The 21650-nt window shown below is 33.7% G+C and overlaps 2 protein-coding genes across 10 annotated transcripts; one reads left to right on the forward strand and one right to left on the reverse strand.

The window, feature by feature from the left end:
- Positions 1-1506: 1506 nt before the first annotated feature.
- On the reverse strand, positions 1507-19109 carry LOC106720738 (NK-tumor recognition protein). 9 transcript variants are annotated; one of them, XM_045677790.1, is made up of 11 exons: positions 19010-19109; positions 18581-18836; positions 16159-16266; positions 10334-10549; positions 9984-10043; positions 8969-9098; positions 7100-7152; positions 4502-6988; positions 4286-4375; positions 3848-3979; positions 1535-1815 (listed from the first exon to the last, which is right to left on the reverse strand). In XM_045677790.1, the coding sequence occupies exons 2-11, from the start codon at positions 18817-18819 to the stop codon at positions 1692-1694; spliced, it is 3639 nt and encodes a 1212-aa protein (XP_045533746.1). In that variant the 5' UTR covers positions 18820-18836; positions 19010-19109; the 3' UTR covers positions 1535-1691. The 9 variants fall into 9 exon arrangements, with proteins under 9 accessions (XP_045533747.1, XP_045533754.1, XP_045533753.1 ...); XM_045677792.1 differs by having other exon boundaries at positions 1536-1815; positions 3848-3946; XM_045677793.1 differs by lacking the exon at positions 1535-1815 and adding an exon at positions 2324-2496.
- A 578-nt stretch (positions 19110-19687) lies between these two features.
- Positions 19688-21468, forward strand: LOC106720694 (THO complex subunit 6). The gene is made up of 4 exons (XM_014515440.2): positions 19688-19863; positions 19934-20323; positions 20518-20680; positions 21148-21468. The coding sequence occupies exons 1-4, from the start codon at positions 19760-19762 to the stop codon at positions 21466-21468; spliced, it is 978 nt and encodes a 325-aa protein (XP_014370926.2). The 5' UTR covers positions 19688-19759.
- Positions 21469-21650: the final 182 nt, after the last annotated feature.

Genomic DNA, 21650 nt, shown 5'->3' on the forward strand with positions numbered 1-21650 from the left:
TTTATTGCTTATTAGAATGAAATTCGTATTATAAAGAATTTTTATTTACATATTTTTTTTGTGAAAACAGTATTACATCAATAATTCCCATAGTTTAAATTACTATAGAAAAAAATGCATTTAAAACATAAAAAATCGTAAATATGAAAACAATGCGGTGGTTGGTACAATAAATAAATTTGACTAGATTGGAAAAAAATTTGTAAATCGACTAGATTTCCCTTTTTAAATTGGGATCTTAGTTTCTATTAAAAACATCATCAACAAAAAATTATGTTTGCAATTTTTTTTAATAAATATAAAAAAAGCTGTAAATGACTATGTTAATTTGTATAATTAATATAAATATGAGTTTTCAATAAATATATTGCACTATAATCTAAAATATATTGAATTAAATTCTAAGTTACTTTTACGACTAGAGTATTTTTGGTACACTTAAATGTCTAAATATGAGATTCGTTTAAATAAAATTATCAACAAAATATTATATTTTTAACAAAATAAGAGTGTAAACAGAGATCAAAACAACATTTTTTTATGATTTCGAGTATTACTGAGTACTATCGCATAACATCATTCTACAGATGTTTTTATATATGTCTTTACAAGTTGGTTTTAGAGAAAATAAATAATCTTTGGCAAGTTTTTTATTACATCTTAAATATACGTTGGAATGCTTTTTTTTTATAATTAAATGTTAAAAGCATTAGCGCTATATATAAATAACGAATATTATAACTCCCGTAGGTGTGTATAACTACATCGAAAATCGTTAAAAAGGTAAATTAATAATTAAATAATGTTTTTTTAGTAAAACGTAGACATTATTTTCGTTTATTTGCATTAATTCATGTTCAATTATTCATACGTATTTTTATTACGTAAATATATTTGAAATTTATTATATTTTTCCTATATTTCTTGATTTCTATAATTGAGATTATTTTTACATACCAGTATGTCACCATTTGTTTGACCCGTTTTAACAACAAAGAAATAAGCTTAATTTTAAACTATATTATTTTAAGGCAAATTGCCTTATCATCCATCCTCGAAATACGACCGATTATTCCATCAAAATTATAACTAAATAAGATAATTACCAAACGGAACTAATATCGTAGGTAATTATAATAAATTCATGATACAAACAGGTACATATTATATTGAAAAATAGAAAATCTTTGCTTTATGTACTTTGCAATCAGATTGAATCTCATGTAAAACCAATGCGACGTTTTCCTAATAAGAAAGCTTTTTGTTCAATTTTAAAGCATAATTTCCGATAAACCTACTTCAGCTTTAAGAAAAAATCGGCCACCATTAATTACGTCAAATTACGAAACAGACGGGAATGGGAGCGATACTATATTAATTCGGTGAACAGATAAAAATTAATCCGATCCTAATCTCTCATGTTTTTCTATAAAATATTTTCATAACTTTTTATAATCTGGATATTCTTTAGTATCTTGATTGAAATAATGTGTTTAGATTAAAATGGTCTAGAACTATTTAAAAATCAAATAAGACCAAAATTTGAACGAAATATTTTAACACCAACAATTGGCGTTTCGGATTCCGGTCTCTACCCATAAATAAATAGGATTGTCAACCTAAAAAAAGAGTAACGTAATTTATGGTTGGCCCCAAACCAATTTTGTCATCATTGTTGGTTAGATGCTGCCTCAATCGTGTTCAGGTCTTGGAGATCGAGTCCAGCTCCTCTGCGAGGATCTGCTGCTATAGTAGCTCTGTGTGCTGGGCGACGATGGCGTCGGTCTTCTGTACGGTATCGGACGTTTCCTTGCGCTGGTCAAATTGTTAATTTGTTAGCGAACATGCATAAGTTAGTACAGTGTTAAAATGAACAAAATTAAATTGTAACATGCAATTTTTAATTTAAATGTGAAGTTAAAACAGGCATTAGTATGATTTCTAACTCGATATATTCGAACTTATTTAAATATATTTCTCACTCGTCACGACGCATAAAACCAAAATTCAATAACTCAATTGGTTAATGTTAGTTACTAAGAGAACTTATATCGAGAAAGAATACCTTACTTTTTATAAAAATATGCAAATATGGCTTACCTCCATAACTTGTAGTGATAATGCCAAACTAGCTTTATAGAAAATTGAAAGAAAAAAAATATAAAGTTATTTCATTTAAGTGTGTTCTACAACGTCTCTGTACAAATGCATCACATTACTTTACCAATCTAGCATGCAAAAAAAAACTAATAAAAAAAAACAAACATAATTTCACAATAAACTTTAATGTAGAGAAACAAATCAGATTAATAATAAAATAGAAACAAACACTTGAAATAAATGTCCATTGAAATATAGCAACACTTTCTACATCTGGCTGTCAGTTTGAAGTTATTTCCTTAACGATTAAAATTCAAACATTGGATTCCATTCGTTCACCTTCTTCTTCGATATTTGTATCTGTTCGATTCGTATGTAAGATCTATTATGGGTGCGCTACGGAGGAAAACATAGTTATATTAATAAATTACAAAAACTAGAAGATAGTTAGTGTAAGACTTTGTTGATTTAAATTACGTTATTTAAAAACACGTTAAGTAGCACACCCTTGTTAGTAACGAATGTCGCATGTTAAAATTATTCAATATGGAAATGATGTTATTATTTATGTGTGGGAATCAACAAATTTTCAAGGGAATATTGAATTAATAGGAAGTATTGAATTATCTTGTTTCAGTTATGACAAAATTTTTACTATTTTGATATCGAATGCTTTGAATACAATTTCAATTTGAGTATTACAATTAATGGGAAATCTTTTGACTAATAAACTACTGAAACAAATTATACAACTTAGGAAATCCGAAAACAAAAAAAATGGAATAAAGAAAAAGTATAATGCCAACAAAAAAAAATGAGCATGTCTACCACAGGTTAAGTAAATGCAAATATAAACACCATGTGAAATATTCAGCAATATATTAAAAAAACATAAGTCTTATATATAGTGAACAATTAATACATATTATAACTTAAAAACTATTCTATCTGCAGTCACTTCACTAATCGGAGCTACTGCTCGTGTCTTCAGAACTCGTGCTAGATTTTCGTGACTTTTTTCTACAAAAAAACAAAATGAAAAATGTTCGATAAAACAAAAAAAAAAACAACCATACTATGAGGTGATTTCCAAATGGCGCGTTTGTTGCAAAGAAAAAAATTAAAGCTAAAATAAATACTAAATTAGCCATACGAAGCGACACACGGATAATGTTAAAGTACTACAAAACCACTTGAGACAATAATGATAAAATGTCAATATTTTTGCACAGAAAAAAAAATCATTATTATTTCAACACAATCCCTACTTTGCCCTATACAGTGCTTTAAGTATGAATAAATGATACGATGCATATCATTTTGCAAATCATTGTTTCGTTAAATATAAAAAAAACTCAATATACTTTCTTTTTGGAACGAAGTTCCTTATCGCGCGTTGTGAAAGGGGGCTAGACGGAAAAAATTCTTACGAAAAGTTGTCACGACACTTTTTGCTATATCACCATGACAACGACGTGACAATATATAACGAAAATTCATAGAAATAAAATGTACTTCTTGTGAAGACTTAAGTTTTTTATTCATAGAATAAACATTGGTTCCTTCACTAATTAATCGAAAGGAACTTCGTTCCATCCGGGTGTCCCAACACACCTCTCAAGTTTTTTTTTTCTTAGTGAATCTATTTCAAAAGTTTTATAAGTATACCTCAATAAGAGCTATAAGAAGTGTAGGTACCTAAAGCACTGTATGTGTGGGGGGTGGGGTGTGGGGGGTAGGGCGGTACCTCGTGATGCGCCTCCTGTCGAGGAAGCTGGGCGAGCCCGCGCGCCGCGGTATGGAGAGCGAGCGCGAGCGCGTGCGCGTTCTCCGCGCAAAGCTCGATCTACGGTAATCGGCGTACACGCCCGTCATTGTTCTGTACGTTATAGCGTCGCGCACGTTGCATGCATTCACAGTTCAATTGGTCCGTTTCATTGTGGTTTTTTTAATATATTTATTCGCATTTGTATTTTGTTTCGATAGCGGAAAACAGAATTTGAGTTAGTTTTGATTTAGTAGATTGTTTGACTTGATGAGCTTTTTCAATACGGTGTTGTTTTTTTTTATCACATCAAATCATCAACAATTTTGTGAAAATGTATATGATTTCTTGATATATTTAAGATTTTTTTTTTTTTATTGATAAAACTCACCAATGATCAAATACTTAAAATTACTTTACCTGGAGGAGCGAGTAGACCTGGAAGAACTGCGGGAGGATCTTGAAGTACTTCTGCTGCTGTAAGAACTGGAACGACTGGAGCGTGACCGCCTGCAGTTAAATTAATACATATAAAGTATTATAATCTTCATTAAAATTTTTTTTTAATTAATATGAAATAAAAATACAATACACAATTCACAGACTGCATATTATATCCAAAAAATTAAATATTACCTTGACGAGGAGTAAGAACGAGACCTCGAACGCGATGACCTGGAGCGAGAGCGTGACCTTGACCGTGATCGAGATTTCCCTCTTGAATTGTCACGGGAGCGAGATTTTTCTCGAGAGCGTGACTTGTCCCGGGAACGTGACTTGTCACGTGATCGTGATTTTTCCCGGGATCGTGATTTCACTCGCGATGGAGATTTCGAGCGAGACCGCGAGCGTCGGGAGGACGAGCGCGACCAACTGCGAGATTTACTCCTCACACGTTTGACTTCTGGTGAACTTTCAACATTAACCGGACTCTTCTCCTTTGGCGGATTGGACTTATCCGTAATTTTATTTTCTTCTTGTGGGGATTTGTTCGTTTTATCCGGTTTTGGGCTAACTTTACTAGTTTGTTCTTCTACTACGCTAGAGTTAGGTTGGGATGTGGAAGCATTAGCTTCATCTGTGGCCTTTCCCAAAGTAGCTTTAGCCATGCGAGCTAATTTCTCTTTTAACCAAGTTATTTCTTTAATATCCAATTCCTCCTGTCTGTCCCTCGTGTCCAGTGATAAGAAATCATCTTCGGAATCGGCGTTTTCACTGGATGAACTTCTTATACACAAAGTTTTAGGTTTGTAGTTTGCGACGTCTTTCTTTTTAGGGTGTAGGTCAGATGGAGATTTAATGTATTTACGCTTATCTTTTTCGGGTAATTTTTCAATAATGTCCTTGTAGCGTTCGGGGCTACGTCTTGCTGGAGAATAGCTGAGGCTCGATGTGCTTCTGCTTCTTTGATTAGAATGAGATCTTGATCTACAACTACGACGTTCCCTACGATCATTGTTTTTCTCTTTATCGTTTTTGTCTTTAGGTGACGAAGAACGTCTTCCTTGTCGTTTCTTCGATTTACGATTTGGAGTTTCACTTTTCTCTTTTTTGCCTCTTTTCTTGGGAATGGAAGATGATCTTGATCGGCTTCGTCTATGGTTACTTCTGTTGTCAGGTGTTGCAGATTTTCTAACAGCCCTGCTTTCACGTTTTTCGACATCTTTGAGCGATATTTTGATTTTGTCTTCTTTTTTTCTGAGCGGTGATAAGTCTTGCTTCTTTAAAGGCGAACCTTTAGGCGAAGGCCTCTGATAGTTTCTCGACTGTGGTGAATCGCGACTTCTTACTGGTGAATCACGTCTTCTCGAGACTGATGAATTGCGTTTTCTTGACGGTGAAGATGCTCCCCTTCTTGGAGATGAAGAGTCAACGAGTATTGGTGGTGACGAATCACGTCTCTTTGACAACAATGAGTCCCTGTTTCTTGATGGTGATTTATCACGTTTAGGTGGAGAAATGTTTCGTTTTCTTGGTGACAATTCCCGTTTCTTAGGCGGAGTTGAATCTCGTCGTCGCCGCGGCGCTGGTGAATCTCGCCTTGTTGGCGGCGAAGGATCACGTTTCTTTGGATTAGCTTCTCGATGTTTAGGTGACGGGACACGTCGCGAGGGCGATGGAGAACTTCGTCTCTTAGCCAAAGATGCATCACGCTGTCTCCGACTTGGTGATGGACTCTTTCTGTTTTGTTCCTTTGCCGGAGGAGACGCATCTCTGTCTTTATAATATCGGCTTTTGCTTTTTATTTCTTTATCACGTCTGTCATTGCGAGGCCTTTCCTCTTCAGAGTCTGATGAGACTGATCGATCAGGTTTTGAAACTTTGTAATATCTTTCGGGTTCTTTATATGTTGACTTGTTTCTATTATCTTTGCATTGGTATTCTGTAGATGAATCCCGATGTCCTCTTGCGCTGGATCTACTTATTTTATTTCTCGTTTCTTTCTCATAACTGTCTCTACGATCAAGTCTTTGTCGATCGTTGTATTTTTTACTGTCGTATCTTTCATCTTTATCTTTCCTAAGAGTGCTCTCTCGTCCTCTATCATTCCTATATTCGTACGACCTGCTTCTTCGGCGAGTTCTTCTTTCTTCACGGTAAGAACCTTCTCTTCTATTCCTATCCACATCTCGATCTATATCGTTATTATATGAATCATTTCTACGATATTCGACAGAAATACTGCGTTTCCTCTTCACCGGAGGAGCAGAGTCACTCTTTTCTCGATCATTTCGTTTTTTTTCTGCCTTGTATTCTTTATTTCTTGAAGGCGGTTCTTCGTCAGATGCAGATACAGATCGTGCCCTTTGACGTTTTCCTGACCGTGACTTTTCTAAATTGTCTTCTAAAGACTCACGGTTTTTGTTTACAATTTTGGTGACATAAGATCTTTGTCTATACTCCGGCGACTCTCTTCTGTCATCTTTGGATGAGCTTCGATCTTCACGTCGTCTCAGATCAGATCTAGAGTTCCTCGTGTGCTCGTCACGACGTTCACTAACGCTTCTATTGCGACGTCGCAAATCATCGCGTTCGTTCTCTTTCCTCTTGCTTCGTACGACATCTGGTACAGGTTCACATTCGCGTTCTGATCTTTTATCTTTTGTCGTTTTTACTGGAGAACTGTAACAAAGATTTTTTTTTATATCTGTGTTAAAATTCTATCGATAAGGTCTTAATAAAACTTCATTTTAGGTAAAAAAATGTATTGAAAGTACATAAATATAGACAAACCTCTCGCGGCTGGATGCTTCACTGCTTGCACGGTGTCTGGCACTCGACTTTTTCTGTCAAAATTTAAGTTAATATTAATACTATCATTAATAGAGCTCAATTCGAACACCAGTGCCAAGAAAGAAACTAAGTGTTTACGCCATTTTTTATATTTTTTTACTAGAATCGATGAAATCCTTCAATCCATTGAAATCTGAAAGAATGGCAAGAAGAATTTCAACATAATAAAATAATGTCATATCTGCACATGCACGTCTATATTTTTAAACATTGAAACAAATTAATCAGAGGCAATTAAATTAATGAATCACGATAAATAATAATTAGAAGCTACTCACAAAAGCATTTAATATAAAAATCACAATGACGAAATTGTGCTTATTTAAAAGGATGTCACACTCATCATCCATAACATTCTCAACTATTTGAGAGAATACAATGTTGACTGGCACCAGTGCTTTTTAATCAATTACTATACTAAAGTACACAATATAACGTTAAAACTGTTCGAATGTTAATAAATACATATATACAAGTATTACACAAAATCAAATGTAAAATAACACTTCTGGGACGTACCTTATATAACAAACGGTGGTGGTATTTTCTACCATTTAAACATGTGGAGCATCCTTAACAAGTTTTGAGTAAACGAGAAGAGGGAGAATGTTATGGATTAGTCACATTTTTATTGACACTAACACTAAAAATTGGAAAAATGAGCCGATATCATGCTCGAAGGACCATATCATGTTAAAAAATCAAAATAGTAATATTGTTGCTAAGCATTTTAATACCGAGCACATTTTTCCAATAAATAAAGGTAACGCGTTTTAATAAACAATGCAAAACCACCATCTTTTGTAAGGACTACGAAACACCATGCAAGTAAATAACTGTGCTCACGTAAGAACCTGACAATAGCCCATTGAATGAGTTACACTATTTGCACGATCTCAGTTAGTCGCTTGTGTTAAACTTCAATGATGCAACTTAAAAAGTTTAACACCGACATTTTAGTATTCACCTAACATAGTATTTATACTGAGTGTTATTGTTTTGTGACATACTTACAGTATACGTTATTTCTTCAGATAAAGATGGCTATCCTATGAAATGATGCACAGTTAAACAGATCATTTTTACTGGCTATTTCTTGTATTTACAGAAAAATAAAATAAAACAAAACAAACTAAATGTAATAATAAATTTTCAACACTGAGACATTGGTTATACCCCACATAGAAAGTTATTAATGAGTAGGAATTATACTTGTAGCAAAAAAAATGGACAAAATTATTTTTTACTTCAACTATCAAGCGATGAATCTAAGGAAAATTCGATTTTTTTGTGTGAGTCTGTTTTATTTTAATATGTAGTCAAACCCTTAATCGTATCGTGAATATTGGGGAAGTGGTGAGAAGTATAAACCTTGTATATCAGGCCAATGTGTTGTTTATATAACAGAAATAAAGAAAGCGAGTGCTATACCGTCTAGTATTACTATCCCCTCTAAACTATTGAAGACTCACTCAAATAGTAAGGAAGGAATGCAAAGGGTTAGTGTTGTTTAAAACATCCCATGTTCATTTGAAAGTAAAAAATTGTGTAAACTGTGAAAGTCCCGTTTTCTCTTATTTAATTGCAAAAAGATATACAACTGATAATTTCTGTTTAATAGACATTTAAGGGTAAATATAAAGGCTGTAGAAAACCCAAGTTATTGAAAAAAGTTCGTAATTATGGAAAATAAATACAAAATTTTTAAATCTCTGGTCGTTTTTAAATTCTCTTTCGTTACGTAATCAGACATCTACGTCATCTTGATGTGTTAACAATGAAGATTGGTAAAGATAAAGTTTGAAATACCTTTTTTTTCTTCTTCTGCTTTTCATCCTCGGAGCTGGCGGAGTCGCTCTCGTGCGCTGCATCTGAACTGCTAGAACTATCCGTGTTCGGTGATTTGGAGCGCTTCTTCTTTTTCTTGTTGCTTTCTTGTCTATTGAAGCAAAAGTAACAATGACTTTTTTATTATTTTTTATTTATAGGTTATCGGAGAACAATTGGAGGTTATATAATGTTGGGTAGAAAAACAAAATTCAGTATGTCGTTTTTCCTTTTGCTTCAGGTTAAAAAAAAAAAACTGAAAATATGGATCGTTACTTTTAATTAGAGTCAAACTGTATTATAACTTTCTGGACTGGAATTTAAATTTGCACATTTCTAATTATCGATTCTCAGACTGCAATTTTTAATTTTTGAGTGTACATAATATTTAGTTTATTAAAAATTAGATGTAAATAAAAAAGAATCTTTCGTTAGTTTACACATTAATGTATATATGTCGATACCAGTCAGTATTCGTATGTTATTACAGGTGGTAGTCCAAACCAAATATTGAATAACTATGCTCTACTTTCTACCACATAATTGAATGGATAAAAACAAGATCATGGTCAGAAGTAAAACCCTTCTTCCACTAAACCATTACTACTCGCGGTAGTGCCAATGGAAATGGACAATTCCGGTAGATATTTCAACAAATAAGAATTATGTTTTCATTTAAAATATAAAGAAGGTAATGAAAATTTTAGAATAAAAAAAGTCGGCTTAAATTTAGAGAGGTTGCCATTAAATAAATAAATAAAAAATTAGATGTTGCCATACCTACGCATGCATTTCCATAACATTTTTCTTTGACTGTAATAAGTAATTAAAAAAAATGAATTCAATCATTTTTATTGCAATCTATACAAGACTTTATTATTATACTTGCCTCTTTGTCAACTCAAGTGTCACCTGTCTGGATGTAAATTATATTTTATAGAATCGTAAAAAAAAACTCAAATGACATAAACCATTAATAAAAAAAAATAATACCCACTTGTCTTTCTTATTTTTCTTAGACTTCTTCTTCTTAGACTTCTTAGACTCTGGTGATGCACTGAAAACATGTTTTTGAACATTCAGAACAATATATCTTATACAGAGATTTTGGTTTCAGGAACCAATGGTTAATAAGCCATAAAAAATCTAAGAAAAAGATCATAAATTACTTGTGAAGGTTTTTAAATATATTAGCTTACCAATCCATTTTATTATTTATTTGATTTTCATTAGATTCTGGTTAAAAATAATTTTGAATTAACTAAAGTTACAAATTGTTTCTCTTCAGTAAAATTTATGCAAAAAAAAATTCAACTTTTTAATTGCATACAGATTTACGCTTTATACCTTCTTTTCTTTTTCTTCTTTATGAGCTGTGTATCGCGCTCCTCTCGCTCATGACTGGGTGTCCTCACGAGCGGGTACCGGCGGGCTTCCTCGCGCGCGCGTCTCTCAGGGTCCAGACTGGTGCCCTCCACGAACCTCGGCGATATTCCGAACGCATCCCGAAGACGCGCGTTCTTCTCCTGTTGCGCTTCTGCGACCGCGTGCGTCTCACGTACGCTGTTAAACAACATCTAAATTCAAGATGGCGCTGAATTGGTTAACGTTTGTTTGTTAAACATTGACTTTAGGTTTTTGGGTATTAATATTTCTTTCTTTGTATACAGATATCATCATCTCAATGTATAATCTAATTGGAATTGAAAGTATCTTTACTTTTAATTGAGACATAGTTAGTGTAACTATCTATGAGACATTTAAAAGTAACAATAAATATTTTAATTGTCGTTTTACAAACGAATATTTACCTGTTTTGCACCTAAGTGCGCTAAAAATATGAAACAAAAGTTTAGAATACTAAATTGTGTAGGGCCAATTTAAGTATCGATCGCTTTATGTGTTGCCAGTACCAATCAATGTTAGCGGAAAACGAGCGTGAAATTGTTTATATTAAAGAGAATTATCGTACGCTTAACGATTCATATTAAATTAGCAAGTTTCCTGTAACAATAGCAAGCGACCTACATATATCGGCTCCACGGCCGATCGATCGAACAAACCTATGCCCACCTTATAACGGACCGCATGGACTTCCTCTCCTCCTCGTTGGAGAGACAGACCTGCAAATTGTTGTTAACATTGTTGCTCATTGCGCAGTTACACCGGCAACAGCACGAGCTCCTGAGGCCGGCGAGGAGCGTGCGCAGGGCGGGCTCCAGAGAGTCTGCGACGTGTGACGGCCCTTGGTGTGCCATGGCGGCGGGCATTTCTATGGCCTCGGGGTTAGGGTCATGTGAGGATGCGCGGGGCCTTCTCTGCGGGCCCGCCACGACGGCCCTAAAGGTGCCTCGCCAGAGTCTCTCGAAGACGAGCCTATCGTTGCGTTCGCGACGCGACGCTCCGCCCCTCTGCATCTTATCTTAATACTTAAAATCTCTTAACTACTTAAAATCTAATGGAAGACTTAGTTACTTAAGGCTAAAATATTCTTAAGGCGGTTGTGGAAGACTGATCATAGAGAGGTGGAGCGTGGCTACATGGCGGCGGCCGGCGGCGGGCCGGCGGCGCTACTGCGGCTGGCGAGCGGGGCGGGGGCGGGGGTGGCGTCAGGAAGCACGCAGACGCGCGCAGCTTGCGCAAACAACTCATCTCCGTTCTACGACGCCCTCGCCCTTTGAGCATTAAAACCTTTGTGTCGCAATGAGAGCAATTTCGCAATACTCTTCATTTTTTTTAAAATCACTCTGCAAATGGTATTCTTGAAATAATTGTTTTCGTAAGTCTGGTAAATTGTTTGCAATTTTTTCCAGTCCTATGCCATAACTATGATTAAGCTAAGCTATTACTTAAAGTAGGTACCTATTTAAAACTAATAGATGGAATTTTTCGATATAAACAGCAAACAAACCTCATTCTTTGATACCAAGGTAGGTAAGAAAGCTATCAACTAATAATTTGAATTTTATGCGTCGCAGTAAAAATGACATCGTTGGTTAACACACGAGTCTTCTGCCGTGTACGTGTAAAACGTTAAAACGTAAAAACTATTTTTATATGGCATTTCTCGATCACGACTCGCGTACAATAGCGGACGTGGCGTGCTAAGGACGCAATGCCGGGGGCTTAGCTCTGCGTGTGTTTACTGTTTTTATAGCTGGCTCGCGCACTGTAATTATCATAATAAAATTATGACGCCCTAGATTTATATTGTTCGCTCGTAAGTGTTGCTTTACCTATAATGCTTAATGGCAACCAATTTCATGAAATTCTTATAATTTATGGAATAAATAAATAGTCCAAAGCATTAAAAATATCACTTTACTAGTGTCTTATTAGTATTATAAATGCGACTGTTTGGATAGATTATGTTTGTTTGTAGGTATCTCCAGAACGGCTGCATGAATCTAGTTGAAATTTAGCATGGTCTCACATAGGTCACAAATTTAGTAAGTTTTTTTAATTCCTTTTATAAAAACGTCGTGTTCAATTTACAAAAAAACAATTAAGTGAAGACCTACGATGGCAATCTCATTACTCGTACTAGCTTGACACATATTCGTAATACCGAGCCAAGTCGATCGTCGTATGTGATTATATTTTATCCAATCAACTAATACTGATCGGATAATCTACTGCTTTTAAAAGAAATACATGAAAAAAAAATCGCGTCGGTGTTTCACAAACTTCTACCTCATAACCCCACGATTTCAGCAATAGATGTGTCTTTAATAAGGTGGTGGAGGCTATTTGTTGAGAGCTACTACTACACTTTAATTTAATTTTAGCGTATTACAAACAGCGTATCATATTTTCCGAAGGATTCAATTAGAACCATCTCCTATATTTTCATATCCCTATTGCATAAAAACCATTCGATTTTACGCCTTGTCTTTAGTGACATACGATTTGAAATGCTTAGCCATAACTCTTCGTTCGCCTCATTTGCAAGTGACAAATCAAATCGCAGTACTTCATTTCCTTTTCTTAATGAGCCAAGCCGTAAACAGTATATAATGAAGTTTCAGTTTGAATTTGTCCTTTAATAACTGCGTAGCATATTTGTTAACAAATATTTTAATGAAATAAGCTAAATTCAACCATGACAATCGTGCAGACATCCACAAACATATCTGTTATCTATTTATATTTAGATACATTTGGGACTTATTTCTTGGAGGATTTAACACACAATTCTTTTACAAAAAGTGTGGCAAAAGAAAAACTGATCGTGGGTCGTTCCTGATGTATTAACCCTTCTTACAAATAGGTCTGCATATCGTGATTTCAGATTAAATCATTGGCATAAGTTGATTATATTATCGTTTGGTTTCATAATCAATACAAGCGTAAAATGCAGCATGATATTGGATTCTATTTAATTATTTTACCCACTGAAGTATGAATTAAGGCATTAATAGTTGCAAACCACAATGATATGTGTGACAGCCAATGACAAAATTCTTTGCACGAAAAATATATTAACTGATTTCATTTCATTGCGTGACTTTTAAGTCACGTTTACTTTGAATGCGTGGGTGTGGTTTTGTACATTTCGTGCAACATCACAAATGTAAAATATAATTTCCGTTTGTAATAAATAGTTACACTTATTTCTATTAAATAAGTCACATCTTGATAAATTTAGTGAACCAAAGTTACTAGTATCTAGAATTACAATAGTTGGTTCCATTTAAAAAATAAAACTCGACTATCTAAATTTTTAAAGATTCCAATTTGTTTGTGTTGAAGCTGTGGCTTGCAGCTAGTGCCACTAAATCGTTTATTTTATTATTCTATAAAAGTCAGTGGCTCATTATTTTCGTCTCGCCCGATTTCAGTTAGATCACAGACTACTTACTGTATTCATAGTGTCGTAAATATGAAAAGATTGCAGCTGTTGTTCATAATACCAAAATACAATCATTAGTTTAGACAGATTTTTTTGCAATAAGTAAAGTGTAACAAATAAAAATATATTTCATAGTGTCTAGAGTTTTAAAAATTTACTTACGTAGGTTAAAATACAGGCCAAAATAATTTTAAGATGTGCGTTTATAATTTCAATTTGCTTAAATTTAAATATCATTAACAACTAAGTCTAATGTTTTATCAAAATAACAACGACATCAGTTTTAAATGCTAACTTTATATCATATGCCTTTGTATTCTATTCGCAAAGGTAAATTAAAAAAAAAATCAGCACTAGGTGTGAAAACGTGCAAAGAAACCGCAAGTAGCAGTGGAAATTAGGTCGAGCTTTTATTTATTTTTCCACATGCATATTTAGAACAAAAGCACTTGACACGGCAGATTGTAGCGCTCTATCACGAAACCGCATTTCGCACCTGGCTCTTGCAAGATATGCAAAAACCAACTTCAATAAACGAACACGACATATTATGTTACTCGTTCAAAAATCTTTAAGAAAATAAAAGAACCCAATGAAATGGTAGATGGTCACATTATTGTATGTTGGTCATAGCACTTAATTTGTGTGCTTTATTGTATTGAGGATAATTTCATCTTTCTTGCCATTTGAAAAGAAGGGGAGGGGCATTGTATCGCTTCCTAACAAAACTGTATAAAATCACTAGCTTTTGTCCGCGACTCCGTCCGCGCGGAATTATAAAATTACTACTAAAAAAATTGCTACTTATTGTGTATAAGTAGCCTACGTGTTCTTCAGACAATTTTCTACATCTGTGCCAAATTTCATCAAGCCGTTCAGCCGTTCCGAAGATACCTTCAAAATCTATCCATCTCAACTTTCGCATTTAAAACATTAGTCAGAAGTAAGATAACTAATATTTATCCTACGATAATGTGATCACTTTTTAAATATGTCTAAAAGAAGGGGGAAAATAAAATAAAATTGCAGAGTTATAAGACCGAATCAAACAAGCAAAATAATTTTCTTCAATATAAAATCAAACGTTATACTGAAATATAAATTATAATTAACCCTTCAATATAAGATAAACATCAAGGTAGCTGTAAGAGTTGGGGTGGCGCATGGATATTTCAAATCGCCACCCCCGGCTCCCGAGCGAGGGTGCGGACTGGCCCCTTCATGCCGATCGATAGGAAAGGACCCTAGCTGGATTACGTTGCGTTTAGTACACAGTTCATTGACTCGTACACTCCACGATGATTCAAGGGACAATACATTACAATCTATGGATATGGCAGATCAGATATGATTTGTATTATTATATTTTCGACAAGAAAGAAAATATTATACTTCCAAAAACTTGGAATAACATCAACCTTTCAGACGGTGCAATCTAATATATAAAATTCTCGTGTCGCGGTGTTTAAACACGGTGTTTAAACTCCTCCGAAACGGCTTGACCGATTCTCATGAAATTTTGTATATTCAGTAAGTCTGAGAATCGGACATCTATTTTTCATACCGCTATTAAGTTTTTTTTTTTAACTGCGCGCGGACGGAGTCGTGGGCGACAGCTAGTATCTATATAATATTTAAGAACATAGAACTATGTTAAAAAATATATTTTGAAGGTGTCAAAAGTTAGATTTTTATTTGAATTAGGACGTACAGTAATGTACTATAGATTAGTATCACATATAGTGTCTTGAAAGTAAAATTAATACTATAGTGTAAAAAACGTATCTAGTTATTGGAAGAATTCGAAGCTTTTAACATCGAATTGGTATAAACAACAGGTAGATATATTAATAGATTTCACTTTGATTCCTCGGTATGTTTACCCACATTGTCCGCGGTCGGGTTGCGGCTCCAATCGATTACTCGATTTATAATTGCCAGAGAAATTAATTGCGTTTGGCAGATCGTTCGGCCGACGTCATTGGCTGTGACCTGAAGTGCCATTTTTCCAATTATTTTATTTCAATAAACGACAAAAAGGAAAAGTTTTCACATGTTAATAAGGATCTACAAACACGAAATACGGTTAACGAACATCGTTTGTAGAAAGTAGAAAATTCACATGAAAAAATACTACAATTTTTTTATCAGGATCAGTTTTTTTTCTTTCATTTTTACGATTCTACGAGATATCCGCAATACTCGCGTGCAATTTCCTTTTTAAAGTTCTTTTCGAAAGATGAAATCAAATATCGTTTATTATTTTATAGCGTGGCGCGATCGGTAGCGACTTGTGGAATAAAAATATTGTAATACTCACGCGACTCTTCCGAATTCGTCTTTGGGCACGTCCTTGTCTCCACTGCTGGACTCTGACAGCTTCGCTCTGAAGGCAGCCACGCGCGCCGCTATCTCCTCCCTCGGCAACCTGCGCAGCCACACCAATGACACGCTCATTATTAAAAAAAATCTCGTTTTAAATTAAGAACAAGTTAAAAAAATATGTTGCCACATCCGAAATTCAAATTAGCAAACGAATAACGTTGCGAATGACTTGCGGCAGACACCGCGTCTTACGGGGAAATGAAATGTAGTAAAATTCTGAAAATTATTTCTCGATTAGGCCGTCACCTGAACGTACCAATGCATGTTACGCAGCGCTGTTGTAATCGCGGAATTACTTTCCGAAAAACAATAAAAACGATAACGACTCCACGTTACTCGGCGCGACTTGTTCGACTGCGGCGGTCAAAATGAATATTACATGACATGGGGTTGCCTAGTCCCGCTCTGTTGCATTATTGATTTGACTCGTGCGCAACTGGGGCTGTTGCCCTTACAAGGGTGGATCGACTGATACAGCAGTAGGCCATTCATTGACATACCCTATTATTGATTACTACGAAAGACCTATTATCTACCTATTATCTATTTTATTATTATTAAAAAATCCCATTTGTCGAAGTCAACATTCGATTCATAAAACAGGTTGCAAGCGCGTGGAGACAATTGCAATAATTTAAGTCTTTATCTCTTGATAAATTTAATTTATACAGCAGTAACGAGTAACGCGTGCAAACAGTAAAAATTAATTACAGTGGCAAGCTTTGAACACAACCAGGTGTTAATCTGGCCAACCATATCTCATTCCTCTAGTACCTTAAAACACGAAGGTTTTTTTGTTACACTCATAAAATATATTTTCTAGGTACATAAACATTCAAGTACTTCCTTTTATAAATCAGTTGCTAAAAATAGGTTTCGGAAATTGTTTTTAGTTTTATCATAGATTTATACTTTTAATTTTTTTTTTATATCATAAGGTGTCAAACGAGCGAGCCTTAACTCGTCGAAGTAGCGAAGCGACCGCTGCCCATAGACATCTGCAATTCCAGAAGCATTTCATATCTCTAATCAACAGAGGATGAGGACGGTGAACGCACACAAATATAATATTTCCCCTTCCTATGCATTTTCACCAGAATTTTACATATATATTGCTATGCCCTTACAGGGTGTTACGTGTAAGTTCTTAACATTACAATTGTAAACATCAATATAAGTACCGTAACATGCAATAAAGGAATGAGTATGAAAAAAAAAGATAGCAACAAAAAAAGTAGCAAGTAAACTACTGGATAAAGCTAATACATATAACACAACTAAAATGAACTATGCCTTATATAAGGTACAGAACATAGAATATAAAATGAACCAACATTCTGACTAGTCTAGAGATAACTTAGTGAAATTAAAATTTTAAAGCTTATTTGCCTTTCACATAGAATTGTATGATTAACAAAACAACAGAAAATCAGCAACATGATTAAACTTTCAACCATGAGAAATAAATTAAAAAAAATATCATTAATGCAATTGAACTTCCAATCAAAAATAATTGAATGTTAATTTCTCAATTAATCCATGAAATTTCATTAACAACTATAGTAAAAAGTTTGATAAATAAGTGAATCTACTATAATTAACATTAATATCTCATTTAACAAACAACCTGCAAGCATCATTTATAGATAACACCCTAATCACAATGTAGAATAAATACCCTAAACCCAAATCACCATTTAGTATATTTTAACAATCACTTTTTCAATTCACAATATCTTAGGTCAGGGATAGCAAACCACATATAAATATGCCATATTTAAAATAAATGTTTAATGAATCATAGATATGCCATAAAATAATTTTCTCTTAAGATTACTGGAACATTCTCTACTCTTTACACTTTTTTTCTTATTGCATAATGTGATAATACAATATTTTGTGATACATGATGTGAACAAAATATTGTCATATGCCTTTGGTTCACCATCCCTGCTTAAGTTCAGTCAATTTAATCATATTACTCTACCTAGAGAATTGATATTATAGAAACAAATCTAGACATCTGTGACTTAAATGAAAAAGGTTTGGTTATGTATAGGTTAAGTATGATTAAAATATTTTCATTAAAAAAGATATGGTATTCTTGTAGTGCATAAAAGTGATGTGCTCTTCTGTATTTAATTTGTTAAATTAATCAATGTTATGTCAGTCGCATTACACAATATTAGCACACTACGGAAAGCCTTAACATAACCACTAAATCAAATTTCATGTAAATATAGAAAGGTTTCTAATGTGTTATGAGGAAATATAACATATTTGAACTTTTACTGCATGGTGTTAATCATAATAACCTATAGTTTGAATATAATAAGAAAATCATGGCAAAAACTCACCCCTGTTCTTCCAAGCTATCTTCAAGTTCTGCACATTTTACTTCTATTTTTCTTTTCCTTTCGTGATCAAGTATTTCACGATTAGGTTGCTTGTTCGACGCCGAATCCAACTTAGCAATCTCCTCTTCGGTGCGATAATTCACAGAATCTTTGGTTTTTCGAACCGAGGCCCAATTCCTTTGAACGTAGCCATTAGTTCCTGATCCTCTCGGAGTCGTCAATCCAATACCATTGTACATTGTGTTGTTTTATTTACCTAAATTGATATATAAGTCAATTAACAAAATTAACTCCATAAAACGAAGCGCAATTTGATACGTCGACTAAAAGAGAACTTGATGGAATTACAGTACGCACTATAACTTTAGTTATTACATTAAGCACAAATACTCGAAATGTTTATTTGGGTCAAAGTTATAAATATCTCACCAATATTTTTTATACAGCTCAAGAATTTTTATTCGTAAATCGCACGTCCATCTTGGCTGAAAGGCTATGAATTTATTGTCTGTATTTTTGTCAATGTGACCAGATTTAAATTGAACATTCTGCTAACTACCCATCTTTTCAGCTAATTTTTCCTGTTTTTATCCTAACATTTTGTTCGTAAAAGATTTTTTAATTTTGAAAAATCTCTTTTTATTACTTAAAAAACGCTAAGATAAGTTTTAAGCAAATTATTAACATTTTAAAACTGACCGTGTTTAATAGAGCCTAAGTTCTGTTTTTGAAGTAAGTAGTATGCGTGACGATTTTTGTCATGTTTTGTTCCAACTCTGCGAAAATTTCAGAATAATACTAAAACTGGTCACACTATTTTCTGTCGTTTTTGCATTTGTCTATGGCAATCTATGGTTCTATGTTCTTGTTTATGAAATTTTTTGCCAAAAGTAAAAAAAAATATAAAACTAGGATTTCTTCTTCTTAAGAACTTTGTCTGATAAATAATATTAAGTAGGTACAAAAATAAATATGTAATTGGTCGCTTTTCAAAAAAAACTTTAATTACATAAAATAACCTTTTACTGTAGAACTCCATAGTTGTATGTTTAACTGTCATGTCTTTTTTTGTGCTGTTTGGTCATGTCAATGTCAATAAAAACAGTTTAAGGTTAAGATTGTTTATGTTTGACTTGTGAAGTTATTGAGTAAAAACTTAAATTATAAAAAAACTCTAAAATGCTGGATAAAATATTATACAACACTGTTTTGTGTCAAACATATTCACCATGTGGTAAATATTTAATTGCTGGTAATATTTACGGACATATCGCAGTCTTTGAGTAAGCGTTTGTTTTGTTAATAAATTTATATCATTTATGTTATAAAAACTAATTAAACTTTTTTTTACAGTCTTGATACAATACTTCATCCAGTTATTGAGTTACTGACGCCTGATTATAACAAACCAAAACATTTGCATCTTTTAGAAAACAAAACCCAGATTTGTAGTTTGCTTAGTACTGAAAATTTCCTTATTGTCGGTACAGTCAATGAAATATGTGGTTGGGATTGGAAGGCCATTGTTCAATCAAAATTAAGTAAACCTGCTTGGATTATTAAAATTTCCTTTCATTCAAAAATTGATGAAACCGATGTAAACAGTTTATGGTTCAATGAAGAAGAAAATAAGATTTATGCTGGCTGTGGTGATAATAAAGTATATGTTTATAATTTAGAGGATGGAAGACATTTAAATACATTTGATGGACATAAAGATTTCATACACAGTATCCATGGAAGGTATTTAATAAGTAATTTTTAGTATCTCATTGTTATATTATTATTAAAACCTTATTTTTTAGAAAAGGATGAAAAATTATAAAAACTCAACACTGACTAATTAACCTATCTAATGAAGAGTTAGCTATAAAATCTATTAAGACATGAATTCTTTTTGTCAAGTTAATTGAAATATTATATATTTAATGTTCCAGAGGGAAGCAGTTAATATCAGCCGGTGAAGATGGTTTGGTAATGCTGTGGGACACAAGGATGGGAAAGTCACACAACAAACTGGAACCACATAAAAAGGCTAACATCTCAAGACCTGAAATTGGTAAATGGATTGGATCTGTGGCTTTAGATGAAGACTGGATAGTAAGCATTAACATTTATTTTATAGAATTTTTTATAACTCATTTATTGTTCAATATTAGCTAAGTATAATGTAGCTGAAAGATTTACAGAAAAATATTATTGTGAGTTTTGATTTGATGCTTTTCATTAACTAATTTGTGGTTGCAATTTGTTGTTAATAAGCAAATAATGTGTCAGCCAGGTTTGTGTGATCAGATGGCATTCATGTAAATATAATTCATATTACATATATTATAAATGCGAATGTTTAGATAGATGGATGGATAGATGTTTGTTTGAAGGTATATTTGGAATAGCTCAACGGAACTTTGTGATATTTGGCACAGATGTAGAACACAGTCTGGTAGAACAAATAGACTTATTATTGCTTTTTATTCAATCCCATGCGGACGTAGACACGGGCGGCAGCTAGTTCATCCTATGTAACAAAGTAATTTTAATCACATATATTTATTTGTATTCCAAAGGTGTGTGGTGGTGGTCCTCGGCTATCACTCTGGCATCAGCGTTCATTAGACGCTGTGATGGTGTTTGACATCCCAGACCGTGGTATCCATGTGTCATTCTTCCATGACGACTGCGTGTTTGCCGGCGGGGCTGCTAAGCATCTGTACCAACTGAGTTACTCAGGAGAAGTCAAAGTAGAACTGCCCGTGTCGGCTACAACCGTATACTCTGCGGCGTTAAGAACTAGCCCAAATAAGTTGCTAGCTATCGCCGGATCCAGCCCAGAAATCGACATCTGCACCAGTTTTAAATACAGAGATCAAGTTTTACATTTTAGATAAGATGTGTTCTTAATAACTCGTAATAAGATTTTTTTAAAAATTGATTTGACTTTCATTTCATTTAACTAAATAGCTATACTGATTGCACAATTTTGATGTCAATGACTACAGGAATTTAGTTTTTTTTGATAGCATAATGGATATGTTGGATGGTTAGGGTAGGAAAAAAAATAGTAAATTTT

This window comes from Papilio machaon, chromosome 4 (genome assembly GCF_912999745.1).
Source record: "Papilio machaon chromosome 4, ilPapMach1.1, whole genome shotgun sequence".
Classification (NCBI taxonomy): Eukaryota; Metazoa; Arthropoda; class Insecta; order Lepidoptera; family Papilionidae; genus Papilio; species Papilio machaon.

Coding starts and splice junctions, on each gene's coding strand:
- LOC106720694 (XM_014515440.2), top strand. CDS start 19,760: ATGCTGGATAAAATATTATACAACACTGTTTTGTGTCAAACATATTCA. Junction 19,864..19,933: donor GGACATATCGCAGTCTTTGA/GTAAGCGTTTGT, acceptor TTTTTTTTACAG/TCTTGATACAATACTTCATC. Junction 20,324..20,517: donor ATACACAGTATCCATGGAAG/GTATTTAATAAG, acceptor TTAATGTTCCAG/AGGGAAGCAGTTAATATCAG.
- LOC106720738 (XM_045677790.1), bottom strand. CDS start 18,819: ATGTACAATGGTATTGGATTGACGACTCCGAGAGGATCAGGAACTAAT. Junction 3,980..4,285: donor AGGTCTACTCGCTCCTCCAG/GTAAAGTAATTT, acceptor TATAACGTACAG/AACAATGACGGGCGTGTACG. Junction 1,816..3,847: donor GACAGGAGGCGCATCACGAG/GTACCGCCCTAC, acceptor CAATTTGACCAG/CGCAAGGAAACGTCCGATAC.